Consider the following 19,747-nt stretch of genomic DNA (forward strand, 5'->3'; position numbering starts at 1 on the left):
CTATCAAAGTGATTCTCCAACATCAGCCACCAAAGAAGTACAGAGTTAAAAATACCCAAACAGAACTTCCCAAAGGAAGTAATGTTTAGGTTTTAGCTGTAGCAGACAGTAAAATATCAAGGCCCATGTGTTGCTGGCAGGTGTACTTGCCTGTGACAAGCATGGCAAAGGGCTTCAACTCCAAGTGAGTTACGCCTTGGGCTGTTCCTGCTTGGGGCCAGTCTGCACGCTGGCACGGGGGTACCTGCAGCTGGTTGTCTGGTCTTCTCTGGCTGGAGCAGATGGTTATTCCTTGTCCCTGGGCTGCAGGGGTTACTGAGAGAAAACACCCAGTGCTTCACAGTGAAATGAGTGCATTTTATTTATCATTAAAAATTAAAATGTACACCTTGAATGATAAAAGCATGTTCTTAACATGGACAGTATAGTAAGAATACCCTGATCACGAGTATCTGTAAATTTGTAATCCCTGCTGTTCCCAGATGGCGCGAGTCTGGGTTAGAAGCCGTTCATGATGGCACGATACTCTCTCTGGTGTTCCACGAGTTTCAGAAACACTTCGTATTTCTTGTCATAAAATCTGTGTAAGAAAAGCTAATTTGAGCAAAGCCTAGGATACTGAGATTTAAACTCCCTGTAATACATACATTTACCTCCTTCACTTTTAGCATCAAAGAAGCTTTGACTCTTTCCTAATCACAACTGTCACCATGCTCAGAGCGCTGTCTGCTGCTGGAGCACAGTTTCCACCCAAACAAGTGACTTCAAGTTATAAAGGTACCTTTCATTTATCGTGCATTTTCAGACCGCGGCAGCGGGCAGGCACCGGGGCTTCGCTGCGCCTCTACCCGCGGTCTCAGTGCAGGAGAGCACCCGGCTCCCCGGCATTCCCATTCCCGCCGGCATTCCCATTCCCCTCATCCCACCCGGCTCCTGAAGCGCCGCGCCATAGCGGACCCCGCGCCCCTCCGCCGCCAGGGGGCGCGCGCGCCCCGCCGAGAGCCGCCGCGGGCTGGAGCCGTCCGGGGGCTTCAGCCTCAGCCCCGGACATCGCCTCGGCTTCCCCCGCACCGAGGCGTTTAGGGGGGATCCGGAAATGCAGGGCAGGTTGCCTAACTGCTACAGGTCCCTTCCCGCCCGAAACATTCCAGGAGTCGAGGGCTCTATGAGCCTCACGCCAGTTTCTGGCCCGTTCGGTGCATCCCTCACGCTGCCAAGAAAAGTCTCTGCCCACGGCCACGGCTGACATCCCGCTGACAGCAAATACAGTCACCGAATCCTCTCGGTTGGAAGAAACCTCTAAGGTCATCAAGTCCCACCTCTAACCCAGCACTTCCAGGTCACCACTACACCGTATCCTTCAGCACCACAACTGCACAGCTTTCAAACCCCTCCAGGGCTCAACAAGTCTTCCAGGGAAGAAATATTTCTTAATACCCAACCTAAACTTCCCCTGGTGCAACTTGAGGACATTTCCTTTTGTCCTGTCACTTGCTACTTGGGAGAAGAGCCTGACCTCTACCTGGCTCTAACCTCCTTTCAGGTACTTGTAGAGAGCAATGAAATCTCTCCTCAGCCTCCTCTTCTCCAGACTAAACAGCCCTAGGTCCCTCAGCTGCTCCTCACCAGACTTGTGCTCTAGACCCTTCACCAGCTTTGCTGCCCTTCTCTGGAGCCCTCCAGCACCTCAATGTCATTCTTGGGGCCCAAAACTGAGGTGCAGCTTCAGCAATGCTGAGTAGAGGGGAAATGCCAACATCCAGCCAGGTTACAGAGCTGGAGGCCCACACAATCCTTAAAAAAAATCTGGGTGAGAAATACTGCTGCATTCAAGCAGGGCTTGAATCCAGGGCTGTAGAGGCAGACCTCAGCTTCATTGTGAGTCAATTGTCAGAGAAACACACCAAAGGCAGGATTACCTTTTATGCTCCTGGGCAGGCTGCACAACTCTCCCGATTTTCCCCATTTTTGCCATGGCCTCCTAGGAAAAGACAAACACAAACTGGAAAAGCCTGTTTCGGTTTAAAATACTTTTTGACAAGAACAAGATGTTTCAAAACCAATCGGAACATTACTGATGTATTTTGTTTCGGCTGAACAGGCCAGATGGCATAAAATACGTTCAATCCCATTATAAAGTAGTCATGAGAACAAAGTCCTGCAGACCCCTCAGTAAACCAAAATCTGTTCCTCTTTCTTACTGGGAGTCCGATGCAGAACAGACTTATCTTTTGTTATTTACACTGAGCAAAGGAAATGTTAAACACTGCATCCCCAGAGGGGAGATTTCGCAAAGAAAATGACACTGCACAGCAGATCTCTTAATCATATTCTTCAAGTATCAATTCCCTCCATCAAGGGAGGACTCAAGTGTGCTCCAGAAGCTAAAGTTCTGTTACGGAGCCCACAGCTGCCCTCCAACTCCAGTATCAAGGTGTAAGAGACAGACTTTTGATTCCACTCTGCTTTCAGCCAAAATAAAACAGATGAAAGGATCTCACATAATCCCCTGCAGAGGTTGTCTCTGGGAGAGAGCCACATATGGAAAGGAGAGGACCAAACAATTTGGTTCCTTCCCTGAACTCTGTGAGATTCTGATTTTTTTGAGGATTCTCCTGAACAATCCCACTGGAATGAGACACTAATCACTGATGTTAACAGAAATGATTAGTGTCTCTGGCAAGAGTGGAGGCAGCAGGCACAGGCTGTTTTCAGTGGAAGTTGTTTCTCCAGGAGCATTAAAGCAATAGCTTTCAGATGGAACAATGCTAAACATCAAAGATCAGGACTGAAGAAGTGGTGTCTGACTAAATCAGTATCAGTGTTCATAGTTCCTAAATAGGACCCTAAATCTGTTCTAATGTTACTGCCTAAGGCACAGTGCTGGGAGAGTATCAGCATGACCCCTGGAGAACAGTCAGCCTGTGCTGCTGCTGGAAAGCATCTGGTGAACCACCATGGCTAGATACTTAAAAGGGCTGGATGATTTTATGGGCTGCAGTATCTGCTGTAGGAAAGTCTTTGCTTTCCACTAATCCAGCATTTCACAGCTGAGGATCTCCTAGAACTCGATGAGCAATGAAAGCAGAGTTTCAGCCACCCAGAGGAGGCAGGCAGCCTGAGGATCAGCCAGATGAGCAGCATTTTCTGGTTTCCCATTTCCTCCATGTTAAAGAAATATGATCATGGCCTAAATGCAGCCAGCTCCCATGCCACCCATGTGCCAGAGCAGCAGGTAGCCCCAGCTCTGCCTCTTGGCTGAACCTGCACTATTATCTGGCATGTTCTGTGCCTGTCTACTTCATCCTTCAACATCAACATGTCCTTGTATACTGACAGGCCAACCATGCCACTGGAGTGTGGCACATGTACTTTCTACTTTTGTCAGCTTCAGGGGGTTATTACTGGCTGAAATTGTGGCTCTACCAAAGTGACAAGCACTGCCAGTGATGCTTCTGATAAAAGGAGAAGGGAGCATTTCTGTGCACGCTTCTGCTCATACTCTTTCACGTGTGCAGAAGTTGATTGTACTTTGATTCCCCAAGAAACACCCTTGAAATAACACTTCCATTGAGATAGTGTGTTCTTATCCTTGGGACATGTGAGCCTGCTGGCACAGACCCTCCACACACCAGAGAGATTAAAACAGTGGCATGGAAAGGTTGGTATCTTTTCCCATAAGAGAAACTGGCATTTTATTCCCTGTTCCTTCACAGGTAACACCAGCTCAAGCATTGTTCCTGTTTACAATAGTCTCATCTTTTATAGCCATTTACACAGACAGATGGATTTAGAAGCTACCCAAAAAAAACCCCTGAAAGAACACAGATAAAAGGAACCCTGAGGGAAAAAAAGAGTTCCCTCTGTTACAACCAAGTCTGGCTCCCCAGACAGTGTTGTGTCTTTATGGCAAAGGCACAGCTCCTTGAAGCACTCACTAATGGAAAGAGTCACCTTGCTTTCTGCTCCCTGCTTTACACCTCCTTTTCATCTGCCCTGGAGATACTGCACAAAAATAAACCCACAATATCTAAAGGGTCAGAACATCCTAGAAAATGGCCAAACTTTGCTGTTCACCCTGTCTGTGCACACAAGAGTCCCTGCCGCCTTCTGCTGCTGCCCTGTCCTGGGCAGTGTTAGGAGAACAGGACACAAACAGTGCTGCTCCCAGCACATGTTCTGCTCTGCTGTAAGTAATCCACATGCTCATGTTCTGCTTTACTCTGGGGCCACTTACAACTTCCAGGGCTGAAAAATGCATTCCTGCTTCTTTGGGAAATAAGCCAGGCTTTTGAGATAAACATATCTCCAGACAGGTTTTATTTTCATGCTGTTACTCATCTAACTCCAGGTCTCCCCAGGCTGGCTCAAGACAGAACAGACCATGGTCATCAAAGAGTGAAACCACGTCTGCATAAGGCTGGTGAAAGGCTCATACCCTCCCTCTGAGATCTCTCTGAACCTGAAATCCCTGGCACAGAGGCCCCCATCCTTGGTTGTTTAGTTGGAGAAGCTGAAATTGTACCCCTGGGGCTGGGAGCAGGACAGGCTAGAAGGGTCCCCATAGGAAAACATGTCCCTCAAGGCTTCATCTAAACTAGGGAACAAGCCTTGTTATCTTCTTGGGGTCGGACTAGCTGAACTATAGAGGTACCTTCCAACCCCTACCATTCTGTGATTATTCTGCTGGTTCACTCATCTCTCCCCTTTTAGGTAAGGAGGAAGATGCCAAAGCAGTTTTTCTGGCTTATCAACTGAAATACTTTTGTGTTTTTAAATCTGCTGAAAATACACAGGTTTTGGAGAATCCACAGCACTACAGTCTCTCAGCAACTACCACAGCAATGTGGAATAACATGCTAAAAAAAATACACAACCAGCAATTTTTACCAGCTCACTCATTCTACAGTGCTCAAAAATATCCTACATGAGTTCCCTCTCCATTTGCATTTCGGTTGAGCAGGGTTGTTTTCTGGTTGGGTTGTGGTTTTTTTTCCCCCCATTTTTTTAAAAGCCAGTTTGGTCATTGTTAGTTTGAACAAAAACTTTACTCCCAGAGGAGAGGCTTTTCAACAATTTTCTGGGGACAAAGAGGAACAGAACATTGAAAATATGAATTTATAATGAAATGGGAAACAAAGGAACATTAGACTGGCCTTACTGAATCAGATCAACCTTGTGCACTGCTCTGTCTCCAACAAAGCCTTAAATATAGCAAAGTGATAATACTGCTGTTCAGAAATAGTTAGAGGGTTGACATCCAAATCCATAATTCCAGTCACCAAGAATTTCACAATCTTAATTTGAATGACGCTTTCTCTTCTCTGTTTGCCAGTCTAGACAGCACAATGAATACAGTGAGTTAAACACAATGAATTCTCTCTTAAAACAAAATATTTTGTAAAATTGCTTTTTAATCATTTCTTTTCTCTCTTTCCATAAAGGCTATGCTATAAATAAACCCTAAAAGTTCGCATTTGATCATTATTTCTAAAGGCTGGGCAAGAGGCAAGTGAAGGGTTTACACAGAAAAAAAAGAGAGGCACTGTGGAGCAGAAATAAAGGGATGCATTCATGATTCCTAACCTTTTGTTAGAGTGTCAAAGCTGAGACAGATACAAGCCAGTAAACACTCTGCTTACCACAGACAGAGTTACCCTGCCTGGGAGAGAAGGAACGCAGGCCCAGGGAATCAAGTTCTTCAAGATCCACCAAGATTTTAGGGCAAGGTGCCATTTTGCTGCTGAAAGGTCAGTAGTCATTCAGATTCATTTGGTACTGGTGGCTGAAACCTATTCTTCAGTGTGATCTGGGTCAGGGGCTAAGTTGAAGACACCAGCGTGTTGGGTTTCAAGTGCCCAAGTGCCACACCAGGGTATTCTTAACAAGCAGTAAATCTCCCAGAGGAGCTCTTTTTGGAACCCAGGGAAACTCTTATCTCCTAGAGAAAGCCTGGTTTGACACTGCATATAGAAGCTGGACATTTCAATTGTTGGTCCTTCAGTAATGGAAAGGAAAAGCTACTCTGTCATGCCAGGAGGCACCAGGAAAAGCATGTAGACCTGGCATCAAGAATCCACCAGAGGTGCTTACAGAGGCTAGCTTTAGATTGAGAGACCAGGCTTCTCCAATTCCCTACCCAGTGGGCTCCTGCAAGAGCTGCCTCAAAGCAGCCAGCATGTGCCTGCACATCTCACAAGAGCAGCCCATCCTCCTTGGACCTACAGAGGGAGCCAAGGAAGATGAGTCCACTTGTGAATAGTTCCCAGCTCTGTGATTCAGTAGATACCAAAGGACATGGCTGAGTATTACTAAACGTCAGTAGGATGTAGAGCCTTAATAGCATGTGAAATGAGAACTCAGGTTTAGGGACATCAGCCTTAAGTAAAGATATCAAGTAACAAAATCCCATTGAAATTAATGAGCTGGCAACGTCAGTCACCTTAGAATTTGGGCTTTTGCTTTATTTAGATGCTTTAGAAACTGTTTCTGAAGTTAAATGGATGAGGCTTCTGAGCACAAATGCAGTTTCTCATCTACGTTCTCCCCACTTACTCATTTTGACAACCCCAAGAAAAGTTCAGACTTTTACCTACTGTACTTACTAACAGTAAAAACCAGCCCACATCATCTGAAGCTCCGCTGTGCTATTTCAGTGGCTGAACCCATTTGGCCTGCACATACAAAAGCACACAGCAAAGCTCACCAAACTGGGCCATGTTCCTTGCTCTAGTAACAGTGCACCAGCTGCTGGAGGAAGGATCCTTGGACAGCATGAAAACTAAAGGGCCACCCAAATGCAAATGAAGCAAGTTTTGCTTGGGAATGCTGCTGGTTTATGGCTTGCCCTTGACAGCTGTGATTCTGTTACACCAAGAATGAAATAGGAAGGGTGAAAAATAACTTTTCTGCAAACCAGTTTTGGATTATAACTTGTAACTAATTCAGGAATCTCAGAACAAGCTGGAATAAGACGCATGGCTTGCTCTTCCTCTTCCCAAATTCACCTCATATCAGTAGTTGGGCAAAGGGAGAAAATTACATTCATTTTTATTGTGCCAGTACAAGCCAAGTGATCAACTGTCACCATTTTTACAGCCAAGCATAGTGACCAACCTGTACCAGCAAGCATGCTTCACACGTTCCCGAGAGTGACACGAGTGCCTCCATCAAGGTCAGTCTCAATTTCTGAACCACAAAGAGCTCCAAACAGAATTTCACCTTTATTACCCTGAACTCATTACTTAGACTCCCACTCAGGCCACTCTCAGCTCTGGAGGTTTTGTACAGTGCTGGTCTCCCAGATCTAGCACCAAAGAAACATAATTGAAAAGTTGCCCCATTCACAGTAGACAGAAATGTAGGAGCAGAAATGTGAGAACATTCTTCCCCACCAGAACTGTTCTGATCTGCAGAACTCAGCAGGTGTTTAAGTACCTTCAAAGGGACTGACCTCACACTTCAATGTCCTCATAACAGCTACAGTAAATGTCATACATAGTAAGTTTTACCCTTCTCAACAGTGCAGAGCTTTTCTCTCATCTCTATTCCACACACGATAGCTGAGACTAACAGATGATAACCAGCATCATTTTAAGAAGTCTGGGCAGAGCTATATTTGGATTTGAGGGGAATAAATAGATTTCTTGAAATGCTGATGTTTAAGAAACACTTGTAAACTTTTCTAAGGACTGTAAGCAAGGCTGCCATTCCCTTACAGGCCTTTATTTAGAGTCTGCTTACTCAAGAGCCTGGAGATGCAAAATTCATCTTATCTATGCTTAAGGGAGTTCCTTGGATGTATTTATGTAACGCAGCCCTAGCAGAACATTACCTTTTAGTGGTATATGACTGCATGAAGAAAGCATGTGATGGACCATATACAATATTTTTCTAGTGGTTTTTTTTTTCCCCCCCTTTAAATTTGTTTGAGTTATAGGGGCAGATCTTGGCAGCATGCACAAAGCCCAGATTCTGTAACTCAATTCTCTGTGGTATTCTGAATTGAATGAGCCAAGTTTTTAAAACACATTATGGATAAATATTAGAGCTGAGCAAAAATTTCACACCTAAGACCAAAGTGTGAAAATTTGGCTTTCATTCATTTAGTGAAAAGGTGGAAAAATTCACACAAGCTTGTATTTTTCTTTTGCTCTGTTCCAACATATACTTCTGTGCTCGTATCAAACCTCAGAGAGACAGAAGGAGTGTTTCTGTCTGTCTGTGTCTGTAAGTGAGACTACATAGACAGAGGGAGAACAGGATGGAAGGATGGGGGGTCTAGCCAGCAGAACATCAGCTCAGGACTTGCACTCAGGTCTGTCTTCCAGGAGCAGCCACTGGCCTTTTGAGTCTCACTATCCCTACACTCAGTAAGAGCACCAGCCCATCTCACAGCAGTATTTCATGTAATTGTTTGTGGAAGAAATGATGAAGGTAGCTTAGAAGAAGCCAATTCTACTTTAAAACACTCAACTTCAGTTAACAAAGGTCAACTGGATGGATCCCCAGTACTGAGACAAAGTAGTTGTCTGGTTCAAGTGCTAAATTAGGATCTATAAAGTTCACAGCATATTCTCCAAATTACTTGGGACATGCAATTTGCTCTTTTAATATTGAGTTACCTCCCTTTGAAATAGGCTGCACCCATTGCTGTCTCCCAGGTTTGGTTTGGCTTGTAGGCAGTTTGTAAACTGTCAGGTTGTCCCCAGAGCCCTTGACAACTCACTGAAGTACAGATCACTCAACCTGTCCTCTACCATGTGGTTTTCACTCCTTAGCATCAGAGACTGCAAACAATGGGAAGAAAATCTCCTAACAGTGGAGACAGGGGCAGATAAGGGCATGACACCACTTCTGCCTCCAGAGCACCTACTTTTACTCTGCCTGAGTGGCAGACAGGCTGTGGCCACTGTAGCTCAGTGCCACACAGCACTTGTGCTTCAGCCAGGATAGCCAGCCGACAGACAAAGCCATAAGAGGAGCAGCAGTGGCAATGCAGCTGCTGTGAAGGGTGGCTCGTTGTGCTAGTGATGATATTAATTACTTATTCCACAAACCAAATTTAGAATGGGATGAGGGTCAGCTATGATTGCCACATCATCTATCAGCTGGAAACTATGTTTGGGTCTAAGCTCCAGCCACACTGCTACTAAATATAGGTTGGTTTGTTGTTGATTTGACTCTGCGCTCCCTCGAGTTGCCTTTGACCATCAAATAATTAAGCAGTTTGCTTTGTGAGGGCTCCGCTGCTGGCAGCTCTTAGCACCCAAAGCAGCTTGGATGCAAACTTGACAGCTTAGCAGGGGTTTCAGCTTACCCAGGCAATGGAAAGTGCCCAAGTGTTTATCTCCTGTTTCAGTTTCACAGATTGCTGGCACTGGGTGCCATGAATCAACAGTCTGTGGGCAACATCTAAGCAGTGTGTGCCAGAGCTGGGGCCTGGTTTAACCATGCTTACCCTTGGCCATGCTTACCCTGACATGAGCTGCCATGACTTATCCATGAAGCATGTGCCCCTTCACCACATTTGTGTATGCAGATCCAAGATAGCTGCAATACAGACACTGCAAAGATGCAACTACTGTAGCAGAGACCTCTGCCCAGCCTGCCCACCACAGCCTGCAGCCCACTCTGCCTCCTTACTGGTCCCATATCATGAATGGCAATGCCATGGCAATGCCAAAGAGAAGTCTCCTTGACTGCACATGTGGAATAAATTTGTTGACATACAGCATCACTGTCACAATAGGCTCCAAAATTTGTTCATATAAACCACATGAAAATATATCCATTTAAGCCACTTCTAAAGCTTGGAAATGTCCTGCAGGCAGCTGTTAACAGAATGCAAGCTCACCTGGGAGTCACGAGAGCAGAGTCCGACTTTAGATCCCAACACAGGCACTGCACTACAGCTCATTGTTGCTGGTGTTAGAGTAAACTAAGCCTGGGAGCTCTGCTCCCGTGCATAACCTGGAACAAGTTCTTTGGCTTCTCCAGCTACCTTCTCACCCTTGGCTTGCAGCATCTGTCCTAATGCTTTTACTCTCAGTTTTAGTGGTAAAACCTTTGGGGCAGGCAGGGCAGGTGCATGCTCCCACACTAACGTGCACAACAAAAGAAGTGAGCTGAGCAGAAAGCAGAAGGAGCCACTTGGCCAGGAGAGGGTAAAGCAGAAAAGCTGAAGAGCAAGCATCTGCACAGGATATCCTGACACTGGGCTGTGGACTTGACACAATATTTTGTTGAACTGCACCGCTTCCTCCAAGGTGCAAAACTCAGATTTATTCAGCTGATCTCTTTTCATATTCACACTGAACATTTGGCCCTCCTCACATTTAGTCACCAAGTTCAAACTTTTATTTGCCATCTGGCAATGGACTGGGGTTTACTGGGGGGAGGGGATAGAAAAAGAGGAAAAGAGACTTTTTTTCCTTTTTTTTTTTTCATCTGTATTTACTTTATGAGCTATGGCTAAGGCATCATTTACACATGGGGAACTGGATCAGGTTCTCTCAATTCTTTCCATATGTTCACTCATGCTGTCAAAACATTTTTCCAATCTAATTAATCTGCACAGGTCTCTCCCTTCATTTCCCCACTCAGAGGGTCTTAGCATTTTGGGGGGGATCTAGCTGGGATTTAGTCATAAAACCACCTTCTGCCCACACTATGCTTTAGGGTTACTCCATCAAGAAATCCAAACTATTAGCAACATTTCACTCTTCTCCATCTAATTATTCTTTCCCCATTTCCAACACTGACTGAGAAGATTTTCCTTTCCCCTTCATCTTTCATATACAGTTTTTGCAATGCTCTAGTGTCTACCTGAGGTTAATGAGGGAAATCCCTGCTGTGAGTTTTGATTTGGGATTATTTTTTATCTAGCTAATCTGATGTGTGGTTTATTTAAAAACAAATAATAATTCTATACCTCAGAAATATGCTTACATTTTACCCAATCTGGACTGCATTTGGGAAATTACCCTGGACAGGGGCTCATAAAAAAACAAACAACCAAGAGATCTTTTAAAAAAAACCCCAGTCTTACACTACTGTAAACCAGCAGAAGGTTGAGATGTTAAAAGGGAGAGTAAAATTGCATTAAAATATGAAGAAAGCCTTTCCAGTGACCTTATAGACGTCCCATCTCCAACAAAAAAATTTAAATCTCACTGAAAACAGTAATTTTATAGCTATCCAGTGTATGGCTGGCAAAGAGCAGAACAGAAGAAATGAAAAATCAGTTGAGTTTAGGATGGGACTGTAGGCCCTTTCTCCTTGTGAAGCACAGCACAGAGAGGACATTTGTCTATGGCAGAAGGCAGTTGGTTTCCTTGCCGTGACTGCTACAGACAAGGAGTTAGTAAACTTTTCTAGATTTTTCTGCTCCAAAAAATATTCTTCTTTCCCCAATTAGAGGTTAGAAGGGACTAAACTGAGTGAGAGCTGAAGCAAGGCACACTGATGAGCTGCTGATACTGTCCTGTTTTGTTAAAAATGGGGCACCTTCTCTTCTCTAGGTCTGAAAATCAGTGGCATCTTGATCTTCTGCCACTAGAAGCTGCTGCTCTCTTGCTCTTCCTCCATTAAAACCACCCTTTAAGAACACTGCTGTTCCTAATAAACACTTTAAGTGCTGGACACACATTGCTATGAATTTTCAGAAAGCTCCTGATTCCTTAAAAACCTGGGAAGCTTAGTCTGGCTGATGGGATGGCCAAACTGTAGCCATAGCCAAATATGTTCTAACAGCAGCAAGGGAGAAGCTCAACCTGAACTGTGGGATTCCTGCAGACACAGAATTCAGAAAGAAAAAAGCAGTTGTCACATCAGAGCAGTCATTTTGCTCCCCTTGCTCCTAAAAGGCCTGGCTTGTATCTCTTGGAGATCACTGGGAATGGTAGATACAGTTTTCCTTAGCATTAAAGAGTCTCTGTAAGCAGGAACCTCCACACACATAAGCTCTCTGTGCATTGCAATTACATTTATTACCTAGAAGCAGCTCTCAACACCAACTTAAAGAAATTCAATGGGAAGAAAATGTTCATGTTGGTAAATGTTGAAAGCCACACTCATCACTACTGCAGCTACCTGTCAGGCCTGACATTTTCCTACACAAACCCCAACCCAAGGGCTACTAATCCCCACCTGGCCCAGAGCCATAGAAGAGTCTTTGATTACAGCAATATTGCACAACCTGCTTAATGAGCAAATCTCAACCTGCCACCCAGCACTGCCAGCAAGAATTTTTAAAGGTATCTGAGGCATTTTTTTTCCTAAGTAGATCTTCTAAGAAAGCATTTGCATTCATTTGGCAAATAGAAAAAGAGCACATTTTATAATTGACTGTGCCCAAAACAATGGCTGGGTCTGTCTGAAAACACACCAGCTAGATGCAAAAGTGCAGTTAGCATGTGAGTGAGTCATCACCAGTGGTAGCAGAGCTTGGCTGGCTCACAGCCTGAGATCTAATACAGCACCATCCTGCCCCTGGGCTTATCTTTAAGGCTGAGATCTTTCAGAGAATAGGACAGAGAATAGGCAGTCTCCAAATTCCCATCTCCAATTTGTTGGCTAGGTGGGAGGACTGGTGAGCCTTTTATAAGCTTGGAAAGACAAGGAGCACCAAATCTCTCCACAAGGATGCTCTTGTAACACCCAGCCAGTCACCATTTCTACTTTCAGTCTGCTGTCCCATCCCATTTCCCATGTTTTAAGAAGCCTCCAGTGAACTGCACCTTGTGGCTTCAGTTTCCAAGCAAACTTGCTCATTCGTGCACATTAATGAGACATTTCTAACCCACTGCTCTTGAAGCTCTTACAGGGAAAAGCACTTCCCTGCACAACTGCTGGGACTCTAAAGAGGGCTCCTTACATTGGCTCCTAAATTTTCATCTTAGACAAGTCACAGAAGTCTTCTTGCACCTCAGTTTCTCACTCAGTAACACCACTAGATTAATATCAAACACTTTGGAGGGAAATTTGGCCAATGTGGAACACAACTGAAGAAAAAACGCTTTGTGCTTCACGACTCAGCTGATCCTAAGACATGAGCCAGTTCCTGCTGCTGAGGATCTGTCCTTTTATTTAAAGACAGCAAGCTGAGAGAAGAGATGAATAGCAGAGACTCAAATGGCTCATGGAGCTTTTCACTTGTAGGTCACCAATCAGAACCTCGGCGAGGTCAGCGAGCGTTTGCGAGTTATGGTGGTATGCAAGCTTTTTATAGCGCCCTTTGCAAAGTGGATTTATTGGTTTCAAATTAATGTCTATTGCATGCAGTTTTCACAACATGAAACCCTCCATTGTTACAGCTCGGTCACTGTTAACCCTTTGCAAAGCTACGCAAGAGAAACTGCGACTACCACACGAACGGATTGCCTTTTAAAATCAGACTTGAAGCAGCGTCCTCACTGTGAACTGAGCCTGGATGACCTCAAAGAGCCTTTCCCAGCCTTGGGTAGAGGCACAGGCATGAGAGGAAAGTCATTCCACAGCTGCACATACTGTTCCTCACTCCTGCATAAATCGGGAAAGGCAGAGCCCAGCTCTGCAGGCTTGTTCTTTGCTCCCCACAGGGACTCTGCAGCCCTCGCTGGGGCTGCTCATGGAGAACGATGTGTGTGTGTGCTGGCAGCACCAAGGGCCTATTCTTTGCAGAAAGGACTTTCTGAAAAAAACACACACACAACAAAACAGAAGAAGCAAAAATGAACAACTATATCATTATCTAATGTGCTGAGATCTCAGCAGAGATCATTTCAAAGATCCATATTGTTTACAGTAGCTGATGAGTCTAACAAGTGCTGAAGCTGTGCTCTCGCCTAAAGTGCTAACATATTTACGGATTGCAGTCCTGTCCTTAGCACTTATCTGTCATTTCAAGATGAATGCTCCTTTTGTACAGCCTCTTTACTTGCACGAATCCTCCACTAGCTCAAAATCCCAGATTTGTTTCGATTTTCCATTAGCAACATTCTTTTTTTTACTTTGGAAATAGCTTAATACAGCAAATTGATTGGGGGGGGTGGGGGGAGGCAAAAACTCAGTTTTTGCTCAAAGGTAGTCTTTGGCTGCAAGAGGTCTGGAATGTAGAGGGGGAAATTTAATTGCTTTTATCTGAATAGTCTTTATTTTACTACACAGCTTTTCTAAGTGCACCTCCCCATTGTTCTGCTCTAGATTGGTCATTGGTGTTAGAATAAATTGAGAAGATCTCTACAAAAGCATAGAGCAGTTTTGGGCAGAAGAGACCTTTAAGATCATCAAGCCCAACTGTTAACCCAGCACTGCCAAGTCCACCACTAAACCATGTTGCTTTGCACCACATCAACACAGTTTTGAAACCCCTCCAGGGATGTGGACTCCACAGCTTCCATGGGCAGCCTGTTCCAGGGCTTGACAACACTTCTGGAGAAGAACTATTTCCTAATGTCAAACCTAACCCTCCCCTGGTGCGACTTCAAGGCCATTTCCTCTTGACCTATCAGTTGTTACCAGGGATAAGGGCTTGGCCCCCACCTGACTCCTACCTCCTTTCAGGGAGTTGTAGAGAATGAGAAGGTCTCCCTCAGCTGCTCTTCACAAGACTTATGCTTCAGACCCTTCACCAGCTTTGTTGCCCTTCTTTGGACATGCTCCAGAACCAAAGTGACTGGAGTGCAAAGCAGACTGTACCGTATCTAGCTGAACTACTTGATAAGAAGCTGTTTTCTCCTGCTCAAGCTTTTCTCCCTATATAATGTACCAAAAATTTGGTAGGATCTCGTCCTGCCCTCTCCTCTCCCAACAAACAGTAGGACCACATGCAACTGAAAAGCTGTCAGTCATTTCATTTGCACAGGACTGGAAGGAATGCAGACCATTCTACAACTCAGTAACCTAATTTAACCAAATACAACCCAGACACGCAAGGAAAGGGATACAGTTCTAACAAGGAGGTCTTATCCTGCTGACTGGTTCACATTACATTCATTGAGTTACTGACCTGTCACAAACCAGTTTCAGAATCAAAAAAACACTCAGCAGTGCAAGATGCATCTGCTGGTTCTGCTAACTCTGATCCCACTACAGCCAAGAAGGACAGCAGCTGATTTGCATTACTTTCCAGCTCCTTCACTTGTCTGAGGACAACTGAAATATCTTAAACTGAAGTTCAGAAGGCTCCATACTTGAGCAAGAAGAGCATCCAGTCTCCATTATGTATTAGATACACTACTAGGTGCCTAAAGCTGGAAGCTTGTGAAGGGAAATGTTGGTCCTGATCGAGCCTTTGTTGTTCCTAAGGAATTGCCAATACAAACCCTGGGTGAAGTTGTGCTTTCAAGGATGTGGTCTCCCATTCCTGCCCAAATATTTTCTGAAAGCAAGAATTCTGCCTATGAAGTGCATTTCATTGTAATTGTGTAACACAACCTGTAAAAGTCATGAATGCTGTAGACATTGAAAACAGATAGAGGTTTCTGAGCTGCAGTCGCAGCATCCTACATCAGCCATCTCTCGTCTGACATACACAGCAATGAAAATGACCACACATAACAAACTGGTTGCAATTCTAACAGATGATTTTGTTTCCCCACTCAGAAGTCAAAAGATGTTCCAATTATGTACAACTGAGTTATCACTCTAATGGCCTTTCCATTCTTATTTTAATCCACCATTAGCATCATGGCACCTTTTTTTGGTTTCGCAGTTTTCATTCTGTCACCTTTAATGTAACTCTGAGTTAGATAAACATCACTAGATGTGCTTCAGAAACCAGCTGGAAGAAGAACAAAGGTGAACAACTTGCCCAAAGTCATAGTGGCAAAGTTGGGACTAAACCCCATGTGCTCTGACTCTCCAGTTAGGCAACACAGATTATTTTCTCATTGCAAAATTCTGCTTTTATTTATACTGAGGTAAACTCAGAAGAACTTGGGAGTTAAGGAGTTTATGTTGGACTTGAATTAGTACTGTGTCACCCAATCCACTCATTGCCTCCCATTACCAGCCTGCTAAATAAGAACTACATTGGCAAATACAGCTTCTTTTTACTCTGTCACTGAGAAATACTACACCACATTTTATGTGGCATTTGTTTGATCTGTAAAGCCAGGCAATTCAGCTCTTATCTCAAGGACATTAAACAAGCCTGCTGATTTGAGGTGTTTAACATTTCTTGACATTCCTGTCTGTTCATACTTGAGGAGCTACACTAGGAACAGGGATGCTGATAAACAAAGCAAAATCGTGCACACTTAACCCTTCCTGCTAATGCTGGAGAAAACACACAGCATGCATGGGGAGAGTATGTACCAAAATCTCTCCAACTCCAAGCCCACTTGCTGTGCTGCCAAGAGAAGGTAGGATCTACCCACAGGACATCTTCCTGCTTTCTGAAGTCACAATGAAAATAACAGCAAATGTCATCCTTGGGAGAAATTGGGAAAGTTACAAAACACAGCAAAAAACTGTGGCTGGGAGGACAATTAAGCAGGGGAAGTCCAAATGCTGGTGTGAAACAGCTCCTGTGTAATTAGCCACTAGAGGGAACAAGAGTCATGCTGCTTAATTAAGGTGCAGCCACCTCAGCAGTGGGTGTTTGCCGGTCAGCCTTGCCTAGTGATGCTGCCCGGGGTCTTTGAGCACTCTCCCTGTGAGCTGTGGGGTAGGACAAAGCTTTTTCTGACTTTTGTGTTTCACCTTCTCCTTTCAGGCCTTGGGAGGAGCAGTGAAGACCACCTGAAGAACTGATACACCTTAACTATTTTTGCACCTGAATCATAGGTAAAAATATTTAAACACAAATCCTGTGAGCAGAAGGGAGGAGACAAAGGAAGAGATTGGATCAACAGAAGAAAAGTGGCTAAAAAGGCAAAGTGTATCGTGCAGACAGTGCACACTTTGGTGTTGGCTCTTTTAAAATAGAAGGGAAATAAAATGGCATGAGGCCTCTATGCAAACTGTATGAGAAACGTGGAGCAATGTTCTGCTGGTATTGTTAGACTGAGGTAGTATTTGGGAGGGATACTAAGAAAACTGCCTCCCCACTCATGCCTCCTGACCTGCACACGAGCAAAATGAACAAGGCAAAAAGTAAAAGCCCCTCTCAGGCCACTTCTCTGGTGCTGCTGAGGACACAGACCTATTCAACAGCATGGCTGAGACAGAATCACAATCTTTTCTGTTGCCATTAAAATGACAAATAAGTCATAGTTACAGCATGTAAACACAAGACTCAAATTAAATGGAGTTCTAAGTGGTGCACTGTAACTGGAAGCAGGATCCTACCAGAGCCCGCTCAGCCTAAGGAGTATCAGATGTTACTTGGGCCTTAGAAGGGCCGAGACATAAACTATGTGTGCAAGAAAAAAAGAAGTCAAATGACTCATGACAGAGTTTGTTTTAAAATAAATGACTTCTTTTAAAGAAGCTTTAAAAGACTTGCCATTTTCAGATCTTGAACAACTAACCTAGGCAGCTGGCTTCCTAGCCGGTGTCCTTCATTTCGTGTCTGAAATACTGGCATTCACCAACGCGTATTCCTTTGGCTAGGGGAGGGCAGTTTATTTTAGCACTGTGATCAGTACCATCAAAAATCTTTCCTCTTCCAGTCCAAGAAGACTGGCATAGCCCAATCAGGGCTGTGTGACCATGCTGTACCCATAAAACACAGGATATACCACAACACTATTGAAGCTCTACAAGCCTTGAGTGGAGCTGAACACTCAATACTGAATGAGCACAAACCATTCCTTCCTCTTTTGGTTTTATTATGTGAGGACTCAGGGGGAGGGGAGAGGGGAAAGGGGAGGGGGAAGGGGGGAGGGGGGAGGGGGGAGGGGGGAGGAGAGAGGAGGAAATGGGAGGGGAGGAAAGGGGAGGGGAGAGGAGGGGAGAGGGGAAAGGGGAGAAGGGAGAGGGGAAAGGGGAGAAGGGAGAGGGGAAAGGGGAGAAGGGAGAGGGGAAAGGGGAGAAGGGAGAGGGGAAAGGGGAGAAGGGAGAGGGGAAAGGGGAGAAGGGAGAGGGGAAAGGGGAGAAGGGAGAGGGGAAAGGGGAGAAGGGAGAGGGGAAAGGGGAGAAGGGAGAGGGGAAAGGGGAGAAGGGAGAGGGGAAAGGGGAGAAGGGAGAGGGGAAAGGGGAGAGGGGAGAGGGGAGAGGGGAAAGGGGAGAGGGGAGAGGGGAGAGGGGAGAGGGGAGAGGGGAAAGGGGAGAGGGGAAAGGGGAGGGGAGAGATCAACACATAAGGAAAAAAAAAGAAAAAGTGGAGGAGGAAATCAAACATAAGAGAAGCACAAATAGGAAGGCGGCAAGAATACAAGAGGAAAGAATAAACAATATCAGCATGCAAGAGGGAGATGGTGAGGATGTTGGGTATCTAGTGCCAAAACCAGAACAGCCCCATTCTCCACCACACCTATCTTCCTTCTTGTCTTTCTTTTTTTCTCTTTCCACACCTGGTTCTCCTCTGGTGTGAGTGGAACTTCCACATCCAGAAAGCCACCCATTTGGCATTTTGTGTTCTCTGGCAAATGTGCTGGCTATTCAGTGTTTCCACAGGGGCAAAGTATACAAAGCAAATGAAAAGGAATTCTTGCTTAGTCTCCCTTCCATGCAATGCAAGAATCATCCCTTAGATGGGACTGTTGCAAAATTAAACAACCATACAGCTACAACCAGTAAATAATGAGTAATGTCCTTGTGTATATGAAGCTTTTATACCAAGCAGTCAAAAGAAAGTGAGGATAGCTCATCACAAAAAGACCCCATTTATCAGAAGGGCTTCAAACAGCTTAGCATCTTTAGGGCCATTAGTCATCTCCTTCACCTAAGCTAAGTGCCAGCTTCCAACCTAGAAGCTAACACACAGCCAATTTATCTGCTGTAAGGCTCTAGAGCACTGCTTCCCTCAGCCCAGTCTAAAGATACAGGATTCAATAGCTATCCTACTTAAAATTAACAGGAATCACTCATTTAATGAGAACAGGGGAACACTAATCTGGGAAAAGTCTTAGAAGTGATTCTGAAAGCAAAAGGAGTCTGGCTCAGGGCTACTAGACTCAGCAACGTTTTGCTGCATATACCCAAGGTGTTTAACTCAGTTCGGAACTACAGGGCTGAGCAATGAAGGGACCTTCCAAACGTGACTCTATCATCCTCCACCCTGCAGTTTCGGCAGGGAGAGGTTGGAGCTAGGTGATGATACAGAACTCCCCAGATACTCTTGTTGTGCAAAGATCTTAAGAGGACAGAAATATTGCTTAGAAGTTGGTTCACTTTACAGAGCGTTTTCCCTTGGAGGGTCCCTTTGTGCTTCCAACGCTCCAAAAGAAGTGACATGGTTAGAGATCTAACCACTCCTCAAGTCTGTCAGCAAGGAGTGCATTGTCCTATCACTTTGTACCTCAACAAAATAACGTGCTCCCATCACACTCCCCGCTAAGAGTTCTAGAAGCTATGCAGAAAACAGCAACTTACAGCAGGTGCTCACACAAACGTGGGGCAAAATGTAGCACAATTTATGTACTGAAAGTTAGTGATGCTCAGGGGAATGCAGCCCCCTTGGCACACTACACATTGAGTACATCCCCTGTAAATTATTCTCAGCTGCAAACCGCACTTGTGAAAGACAACAATGCCACTCACTTCTACTGCTTACACACACTTAAAGGCACAGCATGATAGAGGCACAGCAGTTCTTATTTGTGGTGCTCCAGTGTTTTTTAAACCTTCATCTGGAGAAGTATCTTTGTGCAAAATTTTG

The 19,747-nt window shown here is 44.8% G+C and overlaps 1 protein-coding gene across 5 annotated transcripts in view; it reads right to left on the bottom strand.

The window, feature by feature from the left end:
* Positions 1 to 467: 467 nt before the first annotated feature.
* FGGY (FGGY carbohydrate kinase domain containing) overlaps positions 468 to 19,747 on the bottom strand; it is a 353,247-nt gene continuing 333,967 nt past the window's right edge. For 4 of the 5 annotated variants that reach the window (XM_054165659.1, XM_054165662.1, XM_054165660.1 and 1 more), the window contains 2 exons: positions 1,920 to 1,981; positions 471 to 580 (listed from right to left, as the gene is read on the bottom strand). In XM_054165659.1, coding sequence (XP_054021634.1) covers positions 499 to 580; positions 1,920 to 1,981 — 144 coding nt within the window. In that variant the 3' untranslated portion in view covers positions 471 to 498. Of the gene's footprint in view, positions 581 to 1,919; positions 1,982 to 19,747 lie in introns of all 5 variants that reach the window. The other variant, XM_054165661.1, reaches the window with a different exon arrangement.

The sequence above is a fragment of the Dryobates pubescens genome, chromosome 11, assembly GCF_014839835.1.
Source record: "Dryobates pubescens isolate bDryPub1 chromosome 11, bDryPub1.pri, whole genome shotgun sequence".
NCBI lineage: Eukaryota > Metazoa > Chordata > Aves > Piciformes > Picidae > Dryobates > Dryobates pubescens.